Genomic DNA, 18,866 nt, shown 5'->3' on the forward strand with positions numbered 1-18,866 from the left:
ATGCTCCATCTGCAAAGTTAAAATATCTACCTCCTCACAAGCTCAGAAAACAGTTTGGAGAAAATAGTTATTGTTTCCAGATGTTCTGTGTCTGCCACACGTTTCTCAAAATAGAGTATGACACACCTGGGGGCAATATAGTAATTGCTTTCTTGTTCTAGAACAGCACTATCCATTATGGTAGCTGCTAGCCACATGTGGCTATTTAAATTAAAATTAAGTAAAATTAAAAATTCAAATCTTTAATCACACTAGCCAAATTTCAAGAGCTCAGTAGGCATATGTGGCCGGTGGCTACTGTATTGGACAAGATAGAATTATGGAACATATCCATCATTGCAGAAAGTCCATTGGATAGTACTGTTCTACAATAAGAATTGTTGTGTTTTTATCTGTACTAGTCAGAAATAAAAATGCCAAAGAGATAACTTTTCCTAAAGATTGTTTATATAAATATCAAAGATATTTCTGTAAAAATATGTACAATGAGTGATCTTACCAAGATCAGAACTTCTTTTATTGGTAGTCTTGATGATTACTTCCTGTTACTCTCATCCTCTTATTGGCTAGGATGTGTTTTCGTTTACAAACTCAAGAAGAGAGTAAAGTGAATTGAAAAAAATGAGAGTAGTGAATTTAGGCAATTAAATCATGTTAGTGAGAATAAAGGCTTTTGTGGAATCATGTGGAAAATTATTTTGGTAGTCAATTTTTATTTTGGCAGTCAATTTTTATTTTGGCTGTGAAGATAATTCAGTATCCTTAGAAAATAAGCTCTGAGGTTTCTTCTTTGTGAGGCAAATATGACTGCCTTAGTTACCACACAATTTACAGTCGAAGTATTGTGCTCTTAAAGTGCCCTTTTTTTCTTAATAAAAGATGATGCTAAGCTGGGATATATAAGCAAGGCTGCTTGTGTTCTCCAAAGACATTCTAAGAGATCTGCCACATCATGTATCACACGTAGTGCATCACCAACCGGCCTGTAATAGGTTCTCAATACATGTTTCTAGACTTGACTGCAAATCTACAGTCCCTTAAAAATGATACCTAAAAAAAAAGAAAAATGATACCTATTAATTTTCATTACAAAAGAACATGTTCATTAAATACATTGGAAAATACAAGAAAGTTGAAAATTTTTCCCTATGCTCATAATTTCCTTTGTCTTTTTCAGCTATGCATTTTTTAAAAGGGTGTAATTACACTAGAGTTTGAACCTTCACATTATAGGCTATGTGTTAACTGCTCTGGCTAGACCTGTTGTGCAAGTCTGAAGAGGTGGACTCTTTATGAAAGATATTTGATGGAGGGAGGAAGTGAAGGAAAATTTGTAAAACCTCTCTTTAAGCATACCTCACTCATATACATCTTAACATGCTTACACCTGTTAGCATTTAGAGACCATTCTTTGACATGTGAAAAGAGAAAGAGGTGCAGCTAATTTACACTGCCTGTTAAGTTCCCATGGGTAAAGTAGTAACCAAAACAGAAAAGAAAAAATCTGGGCAGCTGCGTGATGTATTGGCTTAATAACAAATTTCCAGAGCAGTAACCCAGTATTCACATTTGCTTTGTCTTGCGGGGGCGCGGCTTCGAAGTAGGGTCCATCCATCTTTCGGGTCGGGGCGTGGTGGGAGGAGGGCGAAGGTTCTGCCCTTCCTGGCTGCGGTTGGCAAAGCCTGGAACCATCCTAGGTAGTCTGGGCGGGACTGGGGCGTGCTAAGGGCGGGACGTCCCAGGCCGGGGGCGGGGCCGGGTGCCGAGCGCGCCCCTAGGCCCGCGCGCCGGTCACGTGCCGCACGGGTCTGCCGTAAATAATCCGGACGCGCGCGCGCTCGTGGGGCCGGCTGCGCGGAGGGGCGGCGCCGCTTCGCGGAGTGGTGCTTGGCGTCCTTGCGCTCCACCCGGTTCCCAGCGCAGGGATCCCCGAGACCGACGTTCCGTGGGGCCGCGAGTCTTCCGGAGGTGCGAGCCAGGTGATGGCCGCTTCCTGGGCGTGAGGCGGGCAGACGGGGAGCCTGCGGTTGTGGTCCCCACCCCGGGAGCTCTGGGAGCCTGGGTGACAGCGTAGGTCAGTTTCCTAGGCCGGTTCCCCTGCGAACAGTCTCCCCCTTTGCCTGGTGGTGGGGGAGGTCTGTCCGCGCGTGGTGGGGGGCGAGGCCGAGTCTCCCGCGCGTCTCCGAGGATGGTCAGGGTCGTGGCCTGGAGATGCCGGGCTCTGAGCCAGAGCTAGGCTTCCACGAAGTCCCTGGCTGCTCCAACTCTGCGAGGAAGTTAGTTGTACAAGCAGCAGGATGCTGGCATTTGTTGCATTTCCACTTTGGGTGCTAGGACTTCGTCCTGGTGCCACATGCATTCCCTACTAAGTCATTAGCTGCTTGCTTTCTCGGTACTTGGATGTGTGCATTCTAACTTTTAGTTTCCTACTGGCGTGAAGAAGATTGATTCACAGTGGAAGTCACGAGCTGTTCACGTGAGCATTCTCACTGTGTACCTCGTGCTCCATTCTACTAGCATGAAAGACTATCAGAGGAATTCAGAAACTGTGAAAGATGGCAGCAGCACAAGAGAAACAAGGATTCATTTACCCGGGGGCCCTGCTGATTGGCAGGAGGCGTTGAAAAGAGTTATCCTGATGTAGTTAATATTGGTTTTCAATTGTGAAAGTCTTTGCTTTATGCAGATTGTATTGTGAAGTTGAACTGTTGGCAGACTATGTTAACTTAAACTAGACTGTTTGAATGTTGCAAATTTAGCGATTAGGCTTTTGTGGATAGCTGATAACATAATGAAATCAGCTTTAAAATCAGTGATGTGTTTTCCTTGAAAATCTCAGCCGTTGTATTGTAATTGATGCATCTGGATACACCTCTTGACCCAGAATTTGGAGAATACTTTGATTTGTTTTGATGGCTTAGCAATGTTCGTGGTCTGACTCGGAGGCAACGAATTTTTTGCAGCCGGTGTGCCTAGGTGTATTTTCTGAATTCGCCAGCTGAAATTTTAAAGGTCTCTGTATTAATTACAGAATAGTTATGAAATTCAACCTTTTTTCATCCCCAGGTTCTAAACTAAGGGCTCTATCTAACAATCTATGGGGAGGGGTGGGGGGAGAGGAGAAAACTGTCAGTAACGTACCTTTTAAAATTTATCTTTTTCTTTTCTCTCAGGCCGAGCAACTCTCCCAGCATTGAGAAACTGATGTGCAAAATAGGAGTTAACTGCTGAAAGTTGAGTAGATTTATCTGGAGCAGTTGTTGTGTATCAGTGTAGGGTTTTGCCAGGGTCTGTTTATCAGATCACACTTGCTAAATATCTCCTTGTTCATCAGCAGAAATTTGGGGGGGGGGGACTGGCTAATCCTTGTCTCTGGAGGCTGCTCAGCCTTGCAGGTATTATTTGCACAGCACTTAACACCTGTAATTCAGAGCAGCTAGACGTTATTTCTGTGAAAATTGCTTTCCCACTCTTCCCCCAAAGCAAAGGGAAATGATACTTGTTTAGAACCAGCAACTAGGTAGAAAAATACAGCCAATTTCTTTTGTGTGATAACATGGTGCAGTGTCTATTTAACAAATTTTTTCTTCACGTGGCTTTATTTTACTTAGACATATCTATCATTATAATACCTCAGACTTGACACTTTGACAGTTTCTTACCTCTTGCTATTGCTAGGAGCTGAGCTTTTGTACATTATGTGTATTCACTGAGAAAAGTAGTCAACAGAAAGTGGAAATCAGCCTAACTCATAACATATGGAGGATAGAGCAAGCACGTGTAAGAAATTTGAAGTGGTTAAGCCAAGTCTGGTGGTAATTAGAACTTTATTGATTTGTAAATTCCAGTTCCTAGGAAGAGGGCAGGTGTTAGCAGTATAGCCACCAGCTGATACCAATCTCACCAGGATTTGTTAATGACGTGTCAGAAAAGATTCTTGCATTCTGTACAGAATATATTGATGATCATAATGTCATACAAGTATCTTACAGGATGTTCTTGATCCCTAGAAATGTTGGGTTTTTTCCCTCTTACCTGACCTCATCCACTAATAAGGTGGGCAGGTATAAGAAATACTTTTTAATGCCTAAAGAGGATATACTAGGTCACTAACTTTTTCTGAGTTGTATTCATCAGCCAGCAAATAGGAAATTACTGTACTATACAGTGAAAGTGGTCTTTAACTGTACAGTTTCCTATCATGTGACAGTGGAAAGTAACCACTTTTTTACTTTGTTGTTTAAAGTTTTCCTTTAAAGAGAAACTTCTGGCCGTATGGTGGATAACTGGTCAGTATTATTACACGTTTCATTAAGCTTGGAAGATAATTTTCAAATGTGAAATAAAATGGGAAACATTTAAATACATTTTATGTAAAATTTAAGGAATTTTTTCCTTGGAAGGTAACAGTTGATCAGCCTCCTGGTTGGTATTATTATCTAAAACTGTATTTATCTTATTTGTGGACTTCTCTGCCGTTTGCTTCTATGGGCCAAACCTGTTTTGAAACAATAGGTAATAGTTTTTATTAACTATTTATTAACAGTAGTTTTTATTAACTATTTATTAACAGTAGAATCTACAAAGTTCAAATTGAAATCAGGGCTGCGTCTGAGGGTTAGTTCTTGTTTGTGAAGCAGATAAAATGTATAGCAACCTAAGGTTTAAACAATTTCATAAAGCAAGGCCATGAAGCTTATTTCGTTTTCAATAGTTTTGTTAAACATTTACATTTTCGACTAAATAAAGGTAAAATAATAAATAAATAGGCAGCAAGTAGGCTTGTTCTTTTCTTATACCTGTATGGCATCCAAGTCAGTGTGGGTACGTAATGAATAAGAGACAGTAATGTAAATAAGTCGAATATAAAGTAAATAATTTGGTATAGGCATTTTACATTGATTTCAATGGCTTACAAACCCTAGTAAGACATATTACAATTATAACCAGGTGTCTATCGTTTCTCCTGCAAAAGAGGTGATGTCATTTATCAGGACACAGGGTCCTGTTGAAGTTAGAGAAAAAGTTTCACTGAATTAAAAATTAAGTGATTTTTAATTTAATTTCATATTTTTAAAAAAGGCAAGTGCTTCCTAAAATAGACTTTAAAATTTGCTGTCATTTTCCTTAAATGGCCATATTTTGGATGTCTCATTTCAGTCAGTAAATCTTCTTAAAATGAGGGGATTAAGCTATAATTCAGATTCAGCTTCCTCAGTGCTCATACAGGAACAATAACTAGGATCAGAGACCTTTAATTTTAGAGGCTGAATTGAGTTTTATAAATATACAGCATTAATAATATTTCATCCCTCGATACGAAGTTGTAGATTCTGGTTGTGGCTATTAAAGCCATACCCTTGGCAATCAACTTTATCTTTGTGCTTTTCAGTTTCTTCATCTCTAAAATCAGTCTTAGCTTAAATAGGAATCTATCTACCAAAGCTAAATTTCTAAACCAAGAAAAAAACGCATTTAATTATTTGTGTTATCACAAATGTCATAGTTCTATATATACATATTTGTATATGCCTATGTACAGATAGGTATATACACACATACATACACTGAGGAATATATGATCACATAAAAAAACTTTATGATTGCTTTCTAGGAACTAATAAGATTGAGAGCAAAACTATTTCTATCGCCATGTTTTAACATAGTCACTTTAATTTTTTAATATTTTCCTTATATTAAAAATACAATATTGGCAGGAAAAATATTGGAAGAAGACAGCGCCATTAAGCAGCTAACTAGTGTACTTCGGAATGCAGTGCTGAGCACACTAGAGGTTTTTTTGTTTTAAAGACTTAGTTTGTAAAATATATGTATTCATAAATACTTAATTTTTCTCACTATTCAAATCCCTAGTACACAGTATATTTCAAATATTATTTTAATAATGTATTAGCAAGCATAAAATCAGTATCTGAGAATTTTAAAAATCATCACAACATACAGTCATAACAAGTTTTGAAATAATTAGCTTCCTTTGGCTCTGTTAATAGTACAAAAGCTGTTTCTCAATTGTTAGAGCCAAATTTCAGATACTTCCTTTTTTTTTTTTTTTTTTTAAATTTTTGGGCTGCACTGCGCGACATGTGGGATCTTAGTTCCCTGACCAGGGATTGAACCCACGCTCCTTGCAGTGGAGGTGTGAAGTCTTAACGACTGAACCCTCTCATTTTTAAAAAAAATTGTGGTAAAATACATATAACATATGTTTTTAACCATTTTTAAGTATACTTTGCAGTAGCCATCACCACTATCCATCTCTAGAACTTTCTCATCATCCCAAACTGAAACTAGGTGTCTATTAAGCACTAACTCCCCATTTTCTCCTCTCCCAGCTTTTAATAACCACCATTCTACTTTTTGGTTGCGTGAACTTGTCTACTCCAAGTATCTTATATTAGTGGAGTCATGTATTTGTCCTTTTGTGTCTGGCTTATTTCACTTAGCATGATGTGTTCAGGGTTCATGATTGTGTCACGTTTCAGAATTTCATTCCTTTTTAAGGCTGAACAATAGTCCGTTGTATGTATATACATTTTGCTCATCCATTCATCCACCAGTGGACACTTGGGCTGCTTCCACCTCTTGGCTCTTGTGAAGAATGCTCCTGTGATCATGAATGTGCAGATATCTCTTTCAGCAGTTCCTTCTTTAAATTCTTTTGGGTATATACTCGGAAGTGAAATTGCTGGATCATATGGTAATTCTGTGTTTAAGTTTTTGAGGATTCACCATACTTTCCTGATGTTTTATAATGTCCAGTTAAATATTGCTGTATGTATGATCGAATAAAGTTAGCCTGGAGGTCTTTGAATTTTAACTCTTCAAACATCTTTAAGAACTCTGTTAAAGGACACATCATTTAATATTCTGAGTGTCTGATACTCAGGAATTAGCTCTGATTGTTGAACTTCACTGTCTTTGATTTCTCTAGGAATTTTCTACTTTGATTCTGTAGAAATAGTAAAGAAAAGTAGCAGTTCAACTTGTAAAATAGTAGACCTCTGACGGAATTGAATGTTGATTGCCCTTTAAGCTACAAGTTTCAGGGTCTCTGCCAAGATTTCAGAGTTGTTAGGGCCACAGAATTTATCCACTGTAGTGAATGGGGATTTAGTGGCATGGATTATCAAGTGTGGGGACCAGTTTAATTAGGTAATATACAGTGTTTACACAACAACAAAACAGAAATTCACTTTTCACAAAATAATTTAGAATTAGAAGCTTGGCTTCCCCAGTGGACCTTGGAGGAGAGGAAACATAAGGCAAAACATAAAGTCTCTAGTCTCCTAGTTTTTGAAGCTCAAAATGTTTTTGACTAGTTATTTCCTCGAAAACATTCTCTTGGCCATTAAAATCATTCATTAATCTTAAAAACAGAGTTTGGAATTGCGTGAATGTGAAAAGAGTGGCTGAAAACATCCACAAAGAGATACTGAAAAATACTATATGTGCTGATAGGATGTGGCTCAAGTCTAGTCTCATAAGATACATTAAGGGATTACTTGTCTTTCTTTTGGCTTAAACATCAGAGACAGTGCATTTTGAAATAAGCTCTCATGAGTCCAAAGAAAGTTTAACATCTGTTCAATAATTGAATTCTTTGATTTTTGTATTTTTTCTAAAGTTAACTGTTAACCACAAATTACTTATAAATTAGAGATGTATCAAAGAAGCAGTGATAATCCTCAATAATCCTGGAGTGTATATTTTAAAAAGGTATGATTTTTGGTATGATCTTAATTCATTTCCTGTGGCATATAAGGAAAAAAAACTTCATTTTTTGATCACTGGTTAAAGGTGTACCACTTAAAATGAACATGTTACTCTTAGGCCTTCCTATCGGTATTGCTTTGTTCTTGAAAAACTAATTCCACGTTCATCCATCTGTCCATTTAATTAATATTTGGTTGCCTGCTCTGTTCTAGGCACCTTGCTGGGTACTAGGGATATAGTGGGGACACATAAGAAATGTGGGACCCTTTTTCTCATTAAGTTTACAGTGTAGTGTAGGGAGAGCCAAAGAAATGACCATATGTGCACCTACAGACTGACATTTGTGGCAAAAATAAGGTGCTGTGAAGGTTTTATAAAGGGGATCTAGTGGAGGTTGGGAGTGGAGATGGCAAGTCAGACCTCTTGAGAAATGTGGATAGTAATTTTTTTGTACAGTTGACTTCTGTATAACATAAGTTACTGGGAATTCCCTGGTGGTCCAGTGGTTAGGACTCTGCACTTTCACTTCCCGTGGCCCCGGTTCAGTCCCTGGTTAGGGAACTAAGATCCTGCAAGCTGTGTAGCATGGCCAAAAAAAAAAAAAAAATGTGTGTGTGTATATATATAAAACATATATATAAATATAAACACATAAATATATATGTTAAAAATATATAATAACATAAAACATAACTTATCCTAATGTAAGGCCTGCTTTTATTCATTAGTGTGTCACCAAAGTTTAGAACAATGCCTGGACCGTGGTCAGCGCTCATTTAAGGGTTTTTTTTTTTTATTTTACTTTATTTTTTTTTTTTTGCGGTACGCGGGCCTCTCACTGTTGTGGCCTCTCCCGTTGCGGAGCGCAGGCTCCGGACGCGCAGGCTCAGCGGCCATGCCTCACGTGCCCAGCCGCTCCGCGGCATGTTGGATCTTCCCGGACCGGGACATGAACCCGTGTCCCCTGCATCGCGGACTCTCAACCACTGCGCCACCAGGGAAGCCCTAAGGGTTTATGGATAGTAACACTGTGATAGTAGAGATAGGGAAAGTGTTGTTGGCCCTGGAGGTGATGGGGAAACTGCAGCTTCTTGTGGATGTCATGTTGGGCACCTTCCTAGCCCAAGCTGGCTACCTTCCTAGCCCAAGCTGGCCACCTAGATGCTGACCTGAGGAATAAAGTTTTGGGTACTATTGATGTATCAAATTATGAATCTTCAGGTCTGCATAGACGGCAGTGGACTTTTAGTTATAATGGTTCTTGGATGAAGAAAAAACAATGTTTTTAAGTCTTGGTTTGGAACATCTTCTGAGTTTCTTTGCAGCATAGCTGAAAGGAACAGAATGATCATTTTGTTTTACTGTAGTACAGCTATCATTTTAAGAAGTTTGCTTGGTCTTTAAATTACAGGTATTTTTGGAGTTGTGCTATTTTGACTGGGTGTTAGAGCCACTAGGAAATTATTTTGTTATAAAATTGTGTTTTTACTGTTTTCTGCTCCTAACATAAAGTAATTTGTTTATGGAAGTACGTTCTAAATGTATATATGATTTTACAAAATTGTTTCTAAAGGGAGATGGGGGAAGTGTCAGCCCACCCCGCAACTCCTACCACTCCTTTCTAAAGTAATAGAAGTTTATAAAGGAAAAGTGTTGAAAATGCCTGTTTGCATTTTGGAATTTACCCTCAAGGTCTTGCTTATTTGACTAAGTCCCAGGTGTTACAGTTGGCAAACCTTTAGAGTCTGCTCAGCCTGTAGGTAGAGTAGCTAGTTTTAATGGATGTGGTGGGAAATTGCTTTAAAAAGGAGAGAATGAATTGTTTTAAGAATATTTTTTAATCAGACAGGTGCCTGTGTTAAAATGAACACACATGGAATTTAGGCATAGAACAACAAGAGTTTTAATTTTCTGTCTCGGTGAAATTTAACTGGCCTTGTACCCTTTTTAATTTTCAAACAACCTATTTACCTCTGTTACCTCTCCCCTCCATGCCCCCCTCCCCATCCTGTCTCATAGTAAGACTCCTCTTGCCTATGAAGATATCTAAGAATCTGTTTATCTTCGTAGGAAATTGGCAGCATCAGACAGGACGGAGCTCTACTCAGCTCCCCACCGGCCCTTAACTACCCTCTGCCCTGCCCCCAGCCTTAGTGTGGTGCTGCCTCTTTTCAAGGCTGATCCTTTCTTGGGCTTTTCATCCACCTACTTCAGGCTCCTCTAGGATCTTTTTTTCATCTCTCTTCCCTCCTTTCTCCTGTCCTTCAAGCTTTTCTTCTCTTCTGGCTCTTGCCCCACAACCTACGAACGTGCCCAGGTATCTAATATCCGAAAACTGAAGCTATCCCCAGCCCTTCAAAACAGAGTTGCTTTCAAGGAATCTGCTGTACTCTCTCCCCATCATCCCACTTTCACTCTCAATTTACCCACACTGTTTGCCTCTGTCGTTTCTACTTAAAGTATTCTTGAGCTCATCAGTGGCCTAGCTGCCAAACCAGTCGGCATTTTCAGGCCTTGTCCTTGCTCTTCCTTTGACATTTCACACCTATCCAACCTCTTGAAACACTCTCGCCTCTTGGTTTCAGTGCTATCGCCCTCTCCTGTCCCCCTGTCCGTGCTTAGACCTTTCTTGCTGGATCATAGTGACTGGCCGCCTTCACCTTCAGTGTTGGTCTTCTCCCAGTAAGAGGTCTTATTTACCCCTATGATTTTAATGACTACTGACGTGCTGATAACTTCCCCCATTTTAATTCTAGCCTAAACTTTCTTTTTCTTTCTTTTTTTTTTTTTTTTTTTTTTGTGGTACGCGGGCCCCTCACTGCTGTGGCCTCTCCCGTTGCGGAGCACAGGCTCCGGACGCGCAGGCTCAGCGGCCATGGCTTACGGGCCCAGCCGCTCCGCCGCATGTGGGATCTTCCCGGACTGGGGCATGAACCCATGTCCCCTGCATCGGCAGGTGGACTCTCAACCACTGCGCCACCAGGGAAGCCCAAGCCTAAACTTTCTTTTGCTCAGGCTGGTATTAGCTGATTGCTTATTGGACATCTCCCTCTCTGTTTCCCACAGGAATCTCAAACTCACCACGACCAAATGGAATCACATCTTCAACCAAGATTGTTTCTGGTGTAACAGTTGTCCATCAGGGTTCGAAACCTTCTTCATCCTGCTGGTCTTGGTGACCTCATTTTTCAAGTCCCTGCTTAAATTTCACTTTCTCTGTGATTCCTTCCCATACTAATGCAGGTAAAGGGCTAATCATTCCCTTTGTCCTCTGTACAGCCACTGTCCCTTGTTCATTACTGTACTTGGCACATTTGGTATGATTGTGTGCATGTTTGCCCTGTCTGGGGGACAGGGACTGTATTGTCCATCATCATACCTCCAGTGCCTGTAGCAGTCTCTGTCATTGATGGGTACTCAGCAAACCTTTGAATAACTCTTAATTCCAATTGCAGCACTAATGAGCAGCTGTCGTGGTTAATATATTATAATGAACTGTTTAAGTAGATAATAGATTTAATTTTACCCTCTTCATATTTATTTTACAGAAGTTGAAAAACTTAAAAAAAATTTTTTTTTTCTGTAAACCCAATGTAGTGAGAACCCAAGGTAATAATAAGCAATTTCTAGTATGTTCTGAAGATACTTACTTCAAATGTTCTTTGATTCATTCTTAAAAAGCAGGAAAAGGGGGCTTCCCTGGTGGCGCAGTGGTTGAGAGTCCGCCTGCTGATGCAGGGGACACAGGTTCCTGCCCCGGTCCGGGAAGATCCCACATGCCATGGAGCGGCTGGGCCCGTGAGCCATGGCCGCTGAGCCTGTGCATCCGGAGCCTGTGCTCTGCAACGGGAGAGGCCACAACAGTGAGAGGCCTGCGTACTGCAAAAAAAAAAAAAAAAAAGCAGGAAAATGATATTTCTATTGTCCTATCTTCAAGTTCACTGACTCTTCTGCCTGCTCAAATCTGCTTTTGAATCCCTCAAGTGAATTTTTCATTTCAGTTATTGTACTTTCCAGCTGCAAAATTTCTTTTTGGTTTCCTTTTAGGCTTTTATTCTCTTAGGACATCTCTTATTTTCTCCACCCACAGCTAAAGAATACTTTCACCATTGTTCTGTCTGAACAAAATTCAGGGGAAAAATTGTTATTAAAAAAATTGCCTTCTGAAATTCAAGAAAATATAGACATTTACAGTCTAAGAAATCATATGCAATCTAGCCATGCATTATCTTTTTTTTTTTGGAGGGCATACCGTGCACTTTTGGGATCTTAGTTCCCCAACCAGGGATTAAACCTGAGCCCTGGGCAGTGAAAGCATGGAGTCCTAACCACTGGACCACCAGGGAATTCCCTAGGCTTTCTATCTCTTTATTTTAAGTTTGTTCATACATTTTCTTGACTTTTTTCATATATTCATTTAGTTCTTTGAGCATTTTTAAGACATTTTTTGAAGTCTTTGTCTAGAATATCTGCCATCAGTCCTTTTTCAGGGACAGTTTCTGTTGATTTATTTTTTTCCTTTGAAGGGGCCCTGCTTTCCTGTTTTCTTTATATGCCTTGTGATTTTTTTTTTTTTTTTTGGCTGCTGAAAACTGGACATTTGAATCTAATGTAGTAACTCTAGAAATCAAATACTCCTCTTCCTCGGGGTTTGCTAATTTTTTGTCATTTTTTGTTTGTTTCTTTTTGATTGTTGTAGACTGCCTTTCTGCTGAGGGCCAGCCTAAACTTAAGGTTGTCTCATGTCTTTTTCGAGACTTTGGTGGGCATGAACAGTCACATTGTAATTTTCCCCATATATGCAGTTGTTTGTGAATGTCCTAGTCTTTAAAAGAGAGAAATTAAGGGGAAATTTAAGCGGGAAAACAAAAAAAGAAGAGGGGGGAAAAAGGTTGCTGGCCCTTTAAATCCTCTGGCAGTCCAGGCCACCGGAGAGGCTTGCAGCAAGGCTGCCGGTGCAACAACAATGGCTGCCCACTTCTTTGTCTGCATTTCTGTGGTCAGAAGCAGCGATCAGTGATCAGAGCCGGCCTCCCCAGTATTTGGAGGACAGGGTCCTTTTTGCTGATGGTGGGCTCCAGCAAGCTGCTCCAGAAGCACATGCACAGGTGCCTGCTGAGTGGCTGGAGGTGGGGGTAGGGAGCTGCTACCCCTAAGAGCTGAAATTTACCCACATTTAGCTTCCAAGTCTTCCCTGGCAGTTGCAAGCCTTCTGGAGGTTCCAGAGTTCCAAAGAATTGTTAGTTACATCAGACAGAGTTGGCCAGTGCAGTTGTTGTGTAGGTGGGGAGACAGATCCCTGGTATTTGTTACTTGGCTGTCTCCTGGAACCCTCTGTGTATTTTGAAATTATTTCATCTTGTCAAATTGTTGCCTCTCCCTCTGCAACATATGAAGGATTGTGTGAATGTTATTATAATATATAATACGCATAATATTATTAGCAGTTTACTGGAGTGCACATTTTCTGTTAATTCCAGCATTTTGTGTGTTTAATTTTTTTATCTTTGCTAATCAGGTAGGCAAAAAAATATCATTGTGTTTGATTTATTTGCATCTAACTGATTATTAGTATGAAAGAAATTTGTATTTTTTCTGGGAATTGCTGTTCATAACGTTTTGACATCAGTGCTTTAAATTTGGTTGTAGTCCTTTATAGTTGGCTTGAGGCTTGGGAAGAAAATATGAGAGTTTATTTGTAAGTATCGTAGCTCCAGGATCCTTATCTGTAATTTATTTTCTCACAAGTTTCTCGCATTGTGTTAATTTACATTTCAGCCTTATGATATTTCTATACAAACTGCTGAATTGCCGTATTTTAACTTTATATCTGGTTATTGATGTTGTACTAATAACTATTTACAAAATACCTTTCATAGACACAGTCTTAAAACAGGTCATGAGGTTGATTGTATTTTGCAGGTGAGGAAACGGAAGCTTTGAGAGAGTAAGAAACTTGCCCAGATGTCCAGTGCACTTCTTCAGTAATAATACAAAGGGCATGGAGTCTCAAGGTCAAGTTTTGGCCCTGCAGCTGATTCATTTAATCAGTTCTTGTGTCTATCTTATTAGCTGCAGAATGAAGATGATTTTTTTCCCTTTTATCTGTTAGATAATATCCAAAAGCTAATATATGTTCTTCCATAATAGCAATGTTATTATTTTTTAAATCTAGAAATGAGCACAGAAGCAGAGCAACAGCTCCTCCATCATGCCAGAAACGGCAACGCTGAAGAAGTAAGACAGTTATTGGAAACCATGGAAAGGAATGAAGTAACTGCTGACATTAACTGCAAAGGTAACCTTTGAATGGATTTTTTAGCTTTTTCTTATGAGTATGCACTACTTTATCATTTATTTAGCACTAATCTTTCTGAACTTGAAATAAATTTTCATCTCTTATCCTAGGAAGAACCCCCATAAGAGTGGGTACTCTCCTCCTCCCCTCTAAGTCAGAGAAATTGAGATCCAGTCTTAATATTGTCATGGGTCCTAAACCTTATGAACTACAAGGGTGACCCCCGAGTCCACAGGATGCATGCTATGATAATTTCTTTTTCTCGAAGACGTTGTAGGTGAAGCGTGTGAAGTACCTTAGAAATATTGTCAGACAGGATCCTACCCTCACTGAGATTAGTAGATTACTAGCTCAAACTAGTCTGCATTGCACAATATGTACAGAATATGGAAGCTATGAAGTGCAGGGTGTTAGGGAACATATAAGAAGTATGTAACTGGAACTCGAAGGATTAGCTTCTTGGAGGAAATTATTCTAAGGTGATATATGAAGAGTACGTAGACTTAACCAGGTAAAAATAGAGAAGAAAGGGGGTCAAGGCAGAAGAAACGTCATATGCCAAGGTCCTGAGGTGAGAAGCAGCCCAGATGGCAAGGGCTTTTGCAGGCAGGAGGGGTGAGGGATAAGGCTAGGTGGGTAGGTAGCAGCCAAATCACAATGTGCCTTGTGTAGCAAGGTTACAAGTATATTAAACTCGGGGGTGCAGAGAAATAGGCTTTATTTTCTAAATCGGCTCTGATATTTCAACAAGCGCCTTCTCATTTTGGGAGTTTGGAGGACTAAATATAAGTCTTTGGGTCCCTCCATTTCAGTAGCTCTTTTGATAAATGATTGGCCTCCCAGAGCCTCTCACCTGTGTCCTCCCCGTCTCGCCTGAGGTGGCCTGTGAATGTAAAGGCGAGCCTTGTTCTGTGTGGACGGCCTTTGGTTCCTCGGTAACCTGTCTTCCTAGTGCCCCTGAAGCATCTGTAGCTGAAGTAAAACTCAGAGTCAAATGCAGGTTTTTCATAAGCACAGGTGGTGCTCCTTGGCTGTGTTGGGAGTCTCATCCTGGCTCTTGTTGGCTTTGTGTCACCCTGAACCTCTCATGTCTCCCTCTGGCACGTGGCCTAGGCTCGCTGGTTCACCTCGGCCACGCACCTGTGGGTGTGGCCTTGGGGGTGTTGAGTGACCCATGGGGGCTCGGAGCAGCTCTAGGTAGCCAACATTTGGCCTTCCCGCTGCCTGCGCTACTGAGTTTACTGTGACGTGGCCATCGTGCAGGTTGGTGCTAGGCTAGGTGGCCTGGTAGGGGACCTTTTCCTAGCGTCCTACATGCCACTGCCTGTTCTCACTCACGACTTATCTCACTCTCCGGGCTTAGAATCAGGAGCCACATGCCCCGTTTTACGTCTTTACCTCTCCCACAGCCCTCTGTCACTGACGGGTATTTTGTTCTGCTGTGTCACATTCTCCTCCTGTCATAGAGCAGCAAACTTCATGGCCTCACCCTCCGTGTGGAAGGAGTATTACCTTCGTAGCAGTGAAGAAACCACGCTCTGAGTTGTCCAGAAATTATAGTCTGAGTCGGTTCTTGGAATGCTAAAGGAATTCTAAAAATCCTTCTCATCCTTCAATAGAAACCTGGTTCTTAATCTTTACCTTGGGGTTCTGTTTTGAATGCCAGAAACATGCCTGGTTTGATGATCTTCAGCAACCCTTTACTTTCTGCCAATCACCCCCCCTCACCCATGGTTGCCTCAGGCTAGTTAGCGGAGAGTCACCTACTTGGAAATGTAAAACTGAGAGACAGATGTTACTGCTTTTTCAAAATTTCACCCTCATTATACCTGTCAGTCAGACTTGTCTGAAGGGCAGTTTGAAGGGTTTATGTAGAGGAACAACGTAATCAGGTGATGTGAGTTCACCCAACAGAAGTGAGTGGGGAGGGCTGGGGCTGGGGGTGTGAGTGTCTCCATGTGGGAATCACTGTGCCTGGCATTTCTTGGTTTTCTTTTCTATCTCATTTTGTTTTTCCAAACCCTGAGAAATTGAGAAAATGGTAAAGTGTAGTATAATTCTTCTGCAAGAATTAAAGCTCAACAATCAACATAGAGATGTTACTGGTTGGGAGGAATCCACTAATGTCAAGTTTAAGGGGGAGAGAGAAGCACTGACGTGCATTTGAAGGTTAAGGTCAACACTTCTAGGCTAGGGGCACAAAGGAAGAGCTAATTGGGTAGTTTGGCTTGTAGCTGTTGCCGTTACGAGTGTGTGTTCATGGTCCCGTCTGTTGCTAATGGTGAGACATTCTTGCAAATGAAATAAATACTAATATGTTTATACGCATAGCATGCTTTGTATAAATTTCTATGAGTGATCTAAAAGATAAGTTTTTGAAAGCAAAATAAGAGCTTATATCGGCAACATGAACACGTGATTTTTTTTTTTTTTTTTTGTGGTAGGCGGGCCTCTCACTGTTGTGGCCTCTCCCGTTGCGGAGCACAGGCTCCGGACACGCAGGCCCAGCGGCCATGGCTCACGGGCCCAGCCGCTCCGCGGCATGTGGGATCTTCCCAGACTGGGGCACGAACCCGTATCCCCTGCATCGGCAGGCGGACTCTCAACCACTGTGCCAGCAGGGAAGCCCTCAACACATGATTTTGTGTAGTGCTGTCCTGTTGCTTTGCTGGAAGGTCTGCATGGGAAATTACTTGAGTATTACCCATAACATCTGCTGGTGTTTCCCAGTGTTTAATATTCAGTATAGGGTACGGTTTTCTGTAAATATTTCTAAACTTGATATTTCTTATTGATAAAAAATTTTGGATGTCCATAATTTGTAAAGAGTATAAAGGATATTTGGAGCATTTTTATTTCGTGACTTAATAGCTCATGTATTTGCTTATTTTTTATGTAGATACTGATTTATTGATGCGGAAAGTATCTCTGCTACATTATTTACCAAAGTGAAATTAAAAAGTAGATTTTAATTATTAAAGATTATCAAGAACTTGTAGAGTATGGCCCTTGTTTTTTTTTAAACATTTTTACTGGTATTTGGAGTATTTTAAGAATTATTTAGGATTCTGTAAATTTTGACTTCTTGATTCAGAATCCCATGTGGAAGCACTAGAAGACCCGTTCAGAAGCAGCAACTCAGAGGAGACTGTTGTGGTTAAATGGGAGTAGAAGCAATGGGAATGGTGAAAAGTAGGTATCGTTAACATTTAGGAGGTAGAATTGATAGGACTGATTAAATTGGGCAGGGGTGAAAAGGAGAAAGGCAGACAAGAGTGGTGCTTATTTCTGACTTGAGAAGGGAGGTGAATAATGGGGCAGTTCATTGTGAAAACGATGTGGGAGGGGGAACAGGTGTTTTTTCTGTGTACATGTGTATGTGTAAGGTAAGTGAATTCAGCTTTGTACTTCCTGAGCATAAGGTATTCTTGTATCGTCCAAATGGAGGTGAATAGTAGAGAGTTGGAAATGGAAATATGGATTTTGAAGCGAAGAGCCTATAAACAAAGCAGTGAGAAGGGGCCAAGAGGTGTCCTTATTGGAGATTCTAGTAATGAAGGCTAATCAGAGAAAGTGGAGTTTCCACAGAGCCCTGGGAAGAAGTGCAGAGCTGTGGAGGCTCTTGACCTGGGCTGTCAGATGCCGTCCAGTGACGCGGTACGCTGGCTGCTGAAAAGTGCCCCTAGGATCCAGTGACACCATGTATTGGTAAAAGTTGAGGACAGTTTTAGTGACGCGGTGGGAAATGAACCTGGTCTGCAGTGGGTGGGTAGCTGATGGGAGGGAACGCAAGGTGGGAAGCGTGAAGACCGGGGGGGGGGGGGGCGGAGGAGAGTGAGAAGGACAAGGGATGGAGGGCGCCCGGGACCAGAGAGGGGGGGTTGGGTGCTTTTGCTTGTTAGGTGGACGAGACGCAAATCCTCACCTGCTCCTTCCTATTCCCAACTAAAGAGGGAGAGGTTGAAGATGAGGAAAAGGAGTACTTGGGAAGCAGGGGGGCATGGGATCCAGGATCCAGGAAGTGTGATGATTCTGAGGCCTCAGGAGGAAGGATGGGCGTCTGTGGGTAGAGGTATGGGGTGGATTCGGTGCCAGGAAGCCCAGGGAATCCTATGAAATCTTCTCTTTTCTTTGTGAAGCTAAGAGATCAGATCATTTGCTAAGAGGCAGGTGTCTGGGTAAGAGGCTTGAGGGGAGTGGTGAGGATTGAAATACCTGTGCTGGAACATAGGAGGGACACCTGCACGGCAGTGTGGAAAGGATTGCCGGGCAGCAGTGAAGGCTTTGCTGAAGTATGAGATCCTGACTTTATGGAGCCATGAATCCACAAGGTTTTGTTGTTTTTCTTCCACCACTGTTAGCAACCTGGGTGTGGTTATAGAAAAAATTGAGCTAGTGTGTTTATCAGGCTTTGGGGTTTTTCTAGGCTGCTGTGACAAAGATAGGATATTGACGATATTGGCAAAGAAATGTTGAAGTGAGGGACCAAGAAATATATGCTGGATTTACCGAAGGAAGTGAAGATGGTGGGGATATTTACATAGAGGGAAAGCGATTAAAGAACTGGAGGGTCAGTTCAGTTGAAGAGCAAGTCTGGGGGTTTGCCTGTGTGAGGAAGTGGGAAAGTGTGCACTCTGTGGGAAAGTGGGCTTTCTGTGTTCCTGAGTTCAGACGTGATGATGACATCCAGACTCTGGCCCTGGGGTTGGGTACCCGACGTGGAGCAGAGGCCAGGTTTGCGGGGAAGTGAGGGAAGCTGAGAATCGGAGACACCAGGATACTGGCTCATAGTAGTCACCCCTAGGATGGTGGCAGGATTTGCCGCAAGGAGAAA

General features: G+C 41.3%; 1 protein-coding gene across 10 annotated transcripts in view; it reads left to right on the top strand.

The window, feature by feature from the left end:
* The first annotated feature begins 1,839 nt into the window (after positions 1-1,839).
* The window catches only part of OSBPL1A (oxysterol binding protein like 1A), a 210,464-nt gene continuing 193,437 nt past the window's right edge, over positions 1,840-18,866 (top strand). For 2 of the 10 annotated variants that reach the window (XM_079942353.1, XM_079942367.1), the window contains exons 1-2: positions 12,936-13,748; positions 13,910-14,032. In XM_079942353.1, the coding sequence (XP_079798479.1) occupies positions 13,736-13,748; positions 13,910-14,032 (136 nt within the window). In that variant the 5' untranslated portion in view covers positions 12,936-13,735. Of the gene's footprint in view, positions 2,075-4,268; positions 4,290-10,800; positions 10,978-11,946; positions 12,843-12,935; positions 13,749-13,909; positions 14,033-18,866 lie in introns of those variants that run through there. The other 8 variants (XM_079942360.1, XM_079942361.1, XM_079942363.1 and 5 more) reach the window with 8 other exon arrangements.

The sequence above is a fragment of the Stenella coeruleoalba genome (genome assembly GCF_951394435.1).
Source record: "Stenella coeruleoalba genome assembly, chromosome: 14".
Classification (NCBI taxonomy): Eukaryota; Metazoa; Chordata; class Mammalia; order Artiodactyla; family Delphinidae; genus Stenella; species Stenella coeruleoalba.